Source organism: Hippichthys cyanospilos, chromosome 22 (assembly GCF_059441005.1).
Source record: "Hippichthys cyanospilos isolate Australia breed blue-spotted pipefish chromosome 22, RoL_Hcya_1.0, whole genome shotgun sequence".
NCBI classification, from domain to species: domain Eukaryota; kingdom Metazoa; phylum Chordata; class Actinopteri; order Syngnathiformes; family Syngnathidae; genus Hippichthys; species Hippichthys cyanospilos.
In genome coordinates, this window is record NC_142390.1 from 8522638 (window position 1) to 8533537 (window position 10900).

Genomic DNA, 10900 nt, shown 5'->3' on the forward strand with positions numbered 1-10900 from the left:
GAATAATAGAAAGTTAAAAACCTGAAAAAAGTTGAACTTTGGAATGAAATGTAAGATAAAATGAATGTAAGAACAGTTTGAATAGGCCAAATAATGTAAATGTGAATTATACAAAAACACTTGGAGGAAAAACAATGAAACTGAAAAAAGTTTAACCGTGGAATGATGTGAATTTATGAAAAAATATGAGAACACAAAGTTGAAAAACTGAAAAAAAATGAATGTTTGAATGGTTTGAATAATAAAAAAAAAAAAGTGTGAATAATACGATGTAAGAACAAAACAGAAAAAAATAACTAAATGTGAAATGAGAATGCCCAAACGGGGGATCAAACCAGGGAACACTCAATTCAAAGATGGCAACTCTACCACTGTGCCACAGTAATAAAGAAAATGGCCGACAGGAATAACATGAGTGAAGGTTTCACCTTCACACAATAATAAAGAAAATGGCCAAGCACAATAACATATGTGTGAAGGTTACACCTTCACACATTAATAAAGGTGAAGAAAAACATAAGTGTGTTTCACCTTCACACAATAATAATAAAAATGGCTGAACACAATAACATATTTGTGAAGGTTACACCTTCACACAATAATAATAAAGAAAATAGCCGAGCACTGTAACGTATGTGTGAAGGTTAAACCTTCACACAATAATCTGGAGAAAAACAAGAGGGCTCTCGCAGTGGTAGCTGCTTGGGCCCTAATAATAATAATAATAATCTAGAGAAAAACAAGAGGGCTCCCGCAGCGAGAGCTGCTCGGGCCCTAATAGCAATCCGGAGAAAAATAAGAAGACTCTCTTAACGGTAGCAGCTCGGGCCCTGACCTCTGGACAAAAAAAGTTTTAAGAACCTCGTCATATTTTACTTCAGCCCACTTTTGCACCCAAAACTAATTCCTTAAAATACATGCTGCCATACTGTTAGTTTTAAAAAAAAATGTTGCAAACATTATTTTTTTCTCATTTAAAAAAAAACAAAAAAGAAAAGTAAAAGAAACCCATATCACCAGGTCAATTTTTGTTTTATTTTTGGCAAAAGGAAAAAAAACACCTGATGCACGGTCTTTGCTTTTCTAAAAAAACAAAACCTTATTGTACATGGCCTTTAATGAAAAAGAAAAAAACTTACTGGCTGCTTCTTTTGGCAAAAAAAACAAAAAACAAAAAAAAGTTACGTTTTATACTGGGGAAAAAAACATACTACAATCAACCCTTTTTCCCCTCTGCAAAAACTCCTTACTACACATGGCCTTTTTTTTTATTTGACAAAAAAATAAGTTTCACTAACCAGGGTGTTGGTTAAGGTGTCAGAAGCTCGTTTAAAAAAAAAACGAACAAACAGAAAAAAAAAACATGCAAGACGCCTTGTTGTGGTTGAACATCTTTATTGCATGAGACACAAAGTTTACAGTCTGCGCCCACGGCGTCCTCCCTTCCTGCGCGTTGAGTCTGACGGGATGGGTGTCACGTCCTCTGAAAGCACAAAAACTCCTGTGTGAGTGTTGAGTGTGTGCGCCCACGCCACGCACGCCGGCATGTATCTAACCAATGCGACCAATCTTCATGCCAGATCGTGCCAGGGCTCTGAGTGCTGACTGGGCACCTGGTCCGGGTGTCTTGGTCCTGGACGAGCCAAACAAAACAAAACAAAACAAAAAGTTCCACACAATTAATAAGACTTGTCAGAAAGGAATTCTTTCTAGAAAATTCAAACATTTTCCAGAAACTGAAAACTTTGGTCTATTTCCCTCCCAGAATGTATCAATCCTTTCTAGAAAACACTTGACAAGTTTTTGAAGGGTTTGCATTCATGAATGCATTATTTTGGAAATAAGACTTCAAAAATATTTTTAAAAAGTGCACTTTAACAAATTGCAGGAATGAAGTCTTAGCAAAAAAAACTTTTTTTTTTTTTAAAACACACAAGCGTATTGTGAAGAGGTAACATTAGTAATAAGTAACGATAGTAAATCCAGATTTTTTTTCCAAACACAATTTTCTGAACTTATCCGTGAAAGCCTCATTTGCTTGCTAACATGAAACCAACAAGTCTCTTGAAATGAGAATCTTCCTGAAATAAACAACAAATATTCTGAAAGATTTGAAAAACAACAAGTGAACTCAGGCTATGACCATAAAGAGTACTTCTGATAGAGAAACGCACATCAGTACGTCCTTATGCCGCATTCAGATGGAGCGCATCGCTTACGCTCTACGCAAGGCGTTTTGTTGCGAAATCAAGGTGAAGGTCACTTTTTATGCAACAGTGTCGTGCGAAGGGAGGGGAGTGAGCTTGCTGTGCACTTCATAGTGGATCCGAAAAGGAGAGCATTGTTGAGAACTTTCACTTTTCCGGGATGTGGCAGAGACAATTTTTTTCTCAACAGCACCTTTAATTTTCTTTTTTACACGGCCATGTCCCTCGCTTTGCAGCAATATTCGTCTGCCCAAAAATAAATAAATGTTTCAATGTCTAAAGTGGCAGATACCGCACCGAATATCAGTGCTGCACTATTGCTATCTCAAAACGGTAAATACGGTACACCAGCTGATAAAAAAAGGATGCAAACGCCAAATTCCAAAACCGTCCGCTTTTACACCTCCATTGCGCTCCAGCTGAACCCGGCATAACACTGCTTACGCACTGGGGGAATTTAACAATGGAGCACATTTGTGTGTGTAGACGAGATGGCATACTGCATATGCTATTCCACATGATATTTCTGCACACACTCTCACTAGACCTGCTTCTAGTCAAAGCCCCAAATAGAAAGAATGTCAAAATATGATTTTTGGTGGTCATTGAAGAGGCAAATGGCACGGCGGACCGACCGGTTTCCGCCGGTGGCCCTGAGCTTGATGTGCAGCGCAGTGATGCCCAGTTCCTTGCAGCGCTGCGCCACATCCTGGGCCGCCAGCATGGCGGCGTATGGGGACGACTCGTCTCGGTCCGCCTTCACCTTCATGCCGCCCGTCACGCGGCAGATGGTCTCCCTGAGGACAGGCACAGGCAATCAAAAGGCCACTCGCATGCGCGTCCACTTGACGCATGGAGAGCACTCACTTCCCGGAGAGGTCGGTGACGTGCACGAAGGTGTCGTTGAAGGAGGCGAAGATGTGGCAGACGCCAAAAACGTTCTCGCCCTCGGCCACTTGAGGTCCCAAACTGATCACCTGCTCCTCCTTCTTCTCTTTGCCTTTGCGTGGTGCCATCTCGTCTACACACACAAATGTGCTCCATTGTTAAATTCCCCCATAATACGCAACTTACATATGCCCCGAATTCGCCGCAAGTTCCGCATTCATTTTTTCCTGAAATTACTATAAAATCCTATGAATAATTAACTCTCGCACACAATTTTTTTTCTTTAACAGTAGCAAATGTCCAAGTACCAATAAAATGTGTGTTTGGGAGCACACATCTGCACAATGAATGTTTGTAATAATTACAGAAATTCATCCCATTTCCCTCCAAAAATGAAGGCCAGAGCTAAGATCTGCGTTTTTAAATCAAGCGCATTCTTAAAATATTTACTGTCACGGGACGACCAAGCGGTTGAACATCAATTACTCAAGAAAAATAATAGAAAAGAGTTTAGTAGATGACATTCTGTTTTGTCGTCAAAGTGTTGGTACACAGTAACATAAAAAAATAGCAGAATGTGAATCCAAAATGAAATGCATCTTACATTTTGGGGAGTTACGGTAATTCATGCATGGTCAGGAATGTTGTGAACACTGGTTACCCTCAGGGACAAATTTGAATGGAGGATCGGTTCTTAGTGAGCACGGTCACTTGATTGTTGTCATTTCAGCAATACGAGGAAATAGCTGAGCTAATATAAGAGATTAATCAAAAAAATATATATATATTTTCAGATTTACAGTTGTCAAGCGCTATCAGGAATGCATTGTTTGCATTCATTAAAAAAAAAAAAAAATTAAGAGCAGTTTCATCAATCAGATTAAAACTGGAAATATTTTGACATTAATCATAATTTGTTAAAATCATTCATTTCTTCCATATAATCTTAAGAAAGATATAACCTAAGATAACATCCCTTACAATTTTAATGTGAAGGAAGGCAATTTCTGCCACAAACTAACATATATACGATAACAAACTAAAATAAATTCATCTAAACCATTATTTAATATTATATTCATTTGGGTTTTACTTACCCTGGACAGACTTTATTGACCACTTTCAAATATAATTCTATAAATGTATGACATACGTTACGTAGTTGGCACATTCTCTTCACGGTATACAATGGTCAAACATTGACGTTGTATGATGTGTTCTTCCACAATGTGGAATAAAGGCAGCAAGAAGGGGCAGCAAATGTCTGGAATATTACTCTTATGTGTCTACTGTAGCGTATAGTACAGGACAACTGACTAAACACGCGATTGACTCTCGCCATCATTGCTTGGTAAACGACGCCATTTCTGCCTGACGTCACCAAAAGTGCATCGCAAAGCCAGAGTTTTCAAGTTGCTTTGATTTTCGGCAAAAATTCGCAATTCTATATGAAATATGGATAGTCTGTTTGTCATGCGATTTGAAAATGAGCAACCGATGCTTATTTTTATAGATTAAAAAGGCGGGTGGGCAAGCGCGTTAGCGAGAAGCAAACGGGGACAAAGGTGTCAACGCGACCAAATAAGAGCGCCAACGACAAATATTTCAGTCAGACAGAACATTTAATGTGAGGCAAATTATACACGGAGCAAAACAAAATAACGATTAACTCAAACAACGCAGATTGGGACGGATAAAAAGGCGACGGAAGCTCACCTCGGTGCTGCGCTGCTCAAGATTCAACTAGAAAGGAAAGACTCAACTATTTCCGGGGTTAAAGTTGGCGTGCTTGCTGCCGCAAATATCTTGCCTGCTGCTGCCCCTTAACGGCGGAGAGGATCAACTGCCTTTGGACAGTTGCAAAAAATAAATAACAAACGTACCGGTAATATTGATTTTATTAATCCTAAAAGATCAACAGCGATGGTTAATCATAGTAAACGATTCATTCTAGTTTTTATTCATCATTTATATGAACAATAACAACTACTGAAACCATTGTAATAATATTGTAACATTATTAATATTTTTTTTCAAACTCGGGTTAGGGTTTAAAAGCAGGGTTTTAACACGCCCTTTGATTTCTATTATTTTATTACTAGTTAGATTCCCTGCACAACAACTGGCGGGCACCATTTTTTTCTCCGGATTTATAGAGGTCGGTATTGAGGCCCAAATATTCATTCTAGATATCAATGACAATGACAGAGTTATCAATAATAAGAGACTCGAAAAAAAGCCAAGACTCTGAGTCAGAAACGATCTTTTTCAAAAGAAGGAAAGCGCACCAAGGTCTTCCGGTGTTCTCGGGCTCTCCTCCTCGTATTATTACAAAGAAGGCGTTAACAAGTTTTAAAATAATACCATAAGGAATTGTTTATGTCTGTAGTGGATTAATAACTGTGCAAACAATGTGTTTTTTTACGATAACATATATACAGGGAACCCTCGTTTATTGTGGTAGATATGTTCCGGAATTGACCGCGATAGCCGAAAATCCACAAAATAGCGCCCCCACTTTTCACATTAAAAAAAAAAGTAAACAGAAAAAACAAACTTTTTTTCTTTTTAATTTTCTTTGAACGGGTGGCTCGGTGACGCATTGAATAGCACGTCCGCCTCAGTTTAAAGGTCCCGGATCAAATCCACCTGGCTCTGGCCTTCCTGTGTGGAGTTTGCATGTTCTCCCCGAGCCCACGTGGGTTCTCCCCGGGCACTCCGGCTTCCTCCCATTCCCCAAAAACATGAATGGCAGGTGAATTGGACATACTAAATTGTCCTTAGGTGTGATTGGGCGCATGATTGGTCGTTCGTCTCTGTGTGCCCTGCGATTGGCTGGCAACCAGTTCAGGGTGTCCCCTGCCTACTGTCCGAAGCCAGCTGAGATAGGCGCTAGCAAGCCTGCGACCCCTGTGGGGATGAGCGGATGGATGGATTTTCTTTAAACGTGAAAAGTCTTCATGCTATACATATTAAAAAGTCTTCATGCTATACATATTATTTAAGACAAATATTACTGCAGTACACATATTTACTCAAATGTTAAATTTTTAAACCTTATACACTGTACAGTAGTGAACTTGTTGAGGAGAGAGAGAGACTGTGTAGGCTCTAGAGCAGGCATGTCCAAAGTCCGGCCCGGGGGCCAAATGCGGCCCGTGGTCAATTTCCATCCAGCTGTCATAAAATCAATAACGTCTGGCTCGCATGGAGAATGAATACATTAGGCAGCAGCGCTATTACGTGCGTGTGCTAATTGCTGGCATCTATAGGCTCAATTAGGAACAGCAATATAGTATATGAGTAATTGACTGTATGAGCCCCTAACTTTGTAAAATGGCGACAATAAACAAAAGGAGGAAAGTTGACTGCGAGGGCCGACGGTTAAGGGATGAGTGGAAATTGGACTATTTCTTCACTGAAATACAGAAAAACTGTCTGCTTCATTTGTAAAGAAACAGTGGCTGTTTTTAAAGTGTTCAATGTGAAGCGACATTACCAAACAAAACATGCAGACATATTTGGCAAGATCACAGGTAATGAGCGGGAAACTGAAACATCTAGAACCTAGTTTAATCTCACAGCAGCAATATTTTACAACTTTTACCGACAGCTGGATAGGACAAGTACGAGAGATTTGAGCATTTGGTAAGAAAATGCTAAGCTTGTTCATGTCGACGTATTTGTGTGAGAAGACATTCTCGGTTATGATCTTAAATAAGAGCCATGTGAGGACACGGCTATCGGACTCTCACTTACAAGACCTCTTGCGCATCCATACTACTGCCATTGAGCCACACCTGGCCTTTGTCCTGCACTCCAGATCTCAGTTTCACCCATCACACTCATGCGGATGAGTCATTTTTCATTTACAATCAATCTGAAAACGTTTTTTTTTTTTTTTTTTTAACTTTTCACTCCAGAATAATAATCATTTAAAAAAACAATCAACATTTATAGTTACTGATGTCATATTTTAAATGAGCCCTGCAACTTGTTGATATGACTATTACTTGTTCATTTCTCTGTTATTGTGTTACAATTTTTATAAATATTAAACTGCCATGGTGAGATATTTTTTTATGTTTCAAATGTAGTTTGCGTCCAAGTATACAATTACTTCTGTTCAACTGTTACAAAAAAGTTTAGTGTTAAAAAAAGTAAAGTTAAGTGAATATTCAATTTCAATATTTAATGTCAATTCAATTTTGATATGCACGTTTCGAATTAACCAAAACACATGCTTCAGATAGCTGAAATTAAAATAAAAAAGCGAATGTTAAACACAGAACGGCTCGCTGAAATGTTTGTAAATTAATTGCTATTATATGTAAAGAACGCCCGCCAAGGTTGCCCCCCCTACATTTTTAACACACCAAACGTGGCCCCCTTTGCAAAAAGTTTGGACACCCCTGCTCTAGAGTACCTCATTCACAAAGCAGTTCAGATCAAAAAATATGACTCTATATGGTTCAACAACGTGGCTTTTATTTTGCTTACAACTTCACAACTGAACCTGGCAACTCCAAAACAAAAACCCAAACCGTATTTCTATTAATGCCCACTTTTTCTTCAATGGCGAATATTTTGAGAGAACTCACGCTGTCATTGCCCACCAATACAATGTAAACAAGCCCTCCGCTCAACGTCGTAGGACCCCGCTTAGCTGTCCCGTAACATGCCTGCTCCAACCAGAGCGCTCAAAGTATGGCGTTATATTTGTGCCACAATTCCGCGCGTGCGTAATTGTGGTACATATATAACGCCATATCAAAGGACCTCCCCTGGCTTACACACGCACGGATGCAATCCTTCCTTATGCACATCAACCCAGCGGCAACGAGAAATTTACAAAAGAACTGTTCCCCTTTTTCTTTGAAGTCACGCACAGCTGCGGTCATATTTAGCAGCGGCCCAGATGTTCAATTAAAGTCTAATCTATACACGACAATGGAGAGTTTACATTTGAAATAGCATTTTATTATGAAAGAAATGTAGGTAAGATATTTCCAACGGTCTAGCGAACGTCTGCTCCTTACTGGTCTCACTCGCTGCCTCAACAATGTGTGTGTGTGTGCCTTTTGCTGTAGGTGCGCTTCATGACTGACAGGACCGTGCCTGTGGGGCGGGAGTGGATTAAAACTCTACAGGCACGTATACCTCATGAAGCGCACCCTGGCACTGTTGTTGTCAACAGGAAGCAGTAAGAGCAGGCTCTTTTTGTGGCAGCGGCATGCAGTGTGGCGACTGTGTGGCAGCTGCCACCGAGAGCCACGGATAGCCACACTTGATGCCACCAGTAGCCACTCTTTCCGAGGCATTTCCATGTTTGTCTGTGGCTGCTGCAACAGGTAGCCACACTTGTTGCCACTCTTTCTGAGGTACAATACCAGTACATCTAAAAAACATACATGAAATGAAAATACGAGAAACATATTTATAAAAAAGACCGAGGAAAATGCAACGGCAGCGACGACGAAAGAGGAATCCACACAATAATGGGTGAAATAAAAGCAACTATACAAACCAACAACAATACATTGTAAGTCTAACACGAAAAATAATAACGTGGAGGTGAAGCCAAGCCACAGAGGGAACAAGGAAATGCCTCAGAAAGAGTGGCAACAAGTGTGGCTACCTGTTGCAGCAGCCACAGACGAACATGGAAATGCCTCGGAAAGAGTGGCTACTGGTGGCATCAAGTGTGGCTACAGCAGACGGTCCACCAGACCATTGGAAATCTCTCACCTAGATTTCTTTTATAATAAAATGGTATTTCAAGTGTAAACTCAACAATGTTTGATCATGTACAGATTAGACTTTAATTCAACGTCGGTACTAATATGACCGCAGTTGCACGAGACTTCAAAAGGAAGTGCTTCTTCCATCGGCGGTCGGCAATCCAGATTGCTAAATCAGCTTTCATACAGACGATCGTTTTATGACGAGCCATGTGAAATGCCAAAGATGATGGCAGCCGTCTTCTAATGTTCGCCTTGTCCTTAATGTAGCAAACGGTAGATTCGTTCACTCCCAAATGGTGGGCCACGACTGCATAATTTCTCCCTTCGAGAAGTATCTCAGCAATTGTCATCATTTTTTGATGGCGTTTAGGCTCAGTACAAGCCTTTGCGAGAGCAACACACTTGGAAGCTATAGCAAAAGTTCAATATGTAATGAAGAAAAATTCTTGAAGTCGTGAATCCGCGTAATGGAAAAAAAAATCCTCTGTGGTGAATCTGCGTAATGGAAAAAAAATCCGCAATGTGGCGAATCCGTAATAGTGAAACCGTAAAGTAGTGAGGGTTCACTGTATACATTTACAGTTGTTGGGTTTAAAGTGGGCTCGATACCCCACAAATGACCCAAGGAGAGGTGTAAATAATAACTCAGGAGTCAGAGATTTAGTTTTACCACTGCAGTAGGGAGAGCTCGAAGGAGAGCGTGACCGTGTGTCAGCCTCGTTGCAAAGTCCTTCTCCACGAGCTCTGTGGCTGCAGTCTTTTATTGAAAAGTTGTTGCTGAGTCGTGGTGAGTGTCATGATTCAATCAGTGGCATCACATGGCTATTGTACAGAGTCGTGGTGGGTGTCATGATTCAATCAGTGGCATCACATGGCTATTGTACAAATGGCAGGCTCCACTCACCCTTTGAACATTGTTGACAACTCACACATCCAAATGTCTATGCATAGACAATAGGGAAAACGAAACAATGCCGCTTCATCAGTGCAACAGCCAGTTTATAATTAACTTATCTTACAACAGTATACAATTATTCCATCTGTAATGTACTGTAAACAATGTGTAAGATAAACTGGCTGATTTAATAGTGCAACAGCTTTGCTTTATGTATTCTAATTGCTACTTTTCCAGCTGATTCATTCGTACAACAGCTTTGTTTCATGTACTCTAACTGTTACTTTTTCAGACACCACAGCGCCTCCTTATCTCATATGTGTGTGTGTGTTAAAAACAATGTCAAGGTCAAGGCCTGAATCGCAAGTTATCTGCAAATTCTGCCACGGTGCACAATGCTCATGTTGTGTGACGGTTGGAATGTGAGACCCCCACACCTCAGTTTTTTAATAAATAGACTGCAGTCAGAAAGCTCAGAGAAAGAGAGAGAGAGAGACTTTGCAACGAGGCTGACATGGTCACACTCTCCTTCGAGCTCTCCCCACTGCAGTGGTAAAACTGAATCTCTGACTCCTGTGTTGTTATTTACACCTCTCCTCGGGTCATTTGTGGGGTATCGAGCCCACTTCAAACCCAACACAATGACTCTGGTACTTCATGCAGATGACTAAAGCATTTGTGTGTGTGTGTGTGTGTGTTCAGGATATGATCGAAGTCAACCAGACTAAACAAAAGACAAGCAATTGGGCATATGTCAAATGTGATTGGATTTGAAAAAAGTCTCATTAATTGTAGACATCTCATCACTTTATTTGATTTTTAAAATATGACAACATTCAGCGCAGGAGAAACTGATGTAATCTGTGCCCAATCAAAACAGCGGGAAGATTTCCACTGAGCACACCGAGATACCCAAAATAAAGGAAATTGCAAATGAAAAATTTAAAAACATAAATAAGGCTCAGTTTGCCTGCTGTAAACCAGCCAAAAATCACATGACCACAAAGCCGCGCCAAACAGGAAGTTGCTTGTCAAGTTTAAACGCATGAAATTGAAAGCCAAAGAGCACAAACACATTCACTACCATGTCCATACTCATACACACAATTCAGTCACCAATGCACACACGCTAACATAACACACAGATGTACTTAAACACACTTGTA

At 40.2% G+C, this 10900-nt stretch overlaps 1 protein-coding gene across 1 annotated transcript; it reads right to left on the reverse strand.

Moving 5' to 3' along the window:
• Nucleotides 1-1375: 1375 nt before the first annotated feature.
• Nucleotides 1376-4898, reverse strand: rps14 (ribosomal protein S14). Its single transcript, XM_088407048.1, has 5 exons — nt 4812-4898; nt 3075-3228; nt 2843-3004; nt 1557-1633; nt 1376-1483 (listed from the first exon to the last, which is right to left on the reverse strand). The coding sequence occupies exons 2-5, from the start codon at nt 3221-3223 to the stop codon at nt 1416-1418; spliced, it is 456 nt and encodes a 151-aa protein (XP_088263174.1). The 5' UTR covers nt 3224-3228; nt 4812-4898; the 3' UTR covers nt 1376-1415.
• Between the last annotated feature and the right edge of the window lie 6002 nt (nt 4899-10900).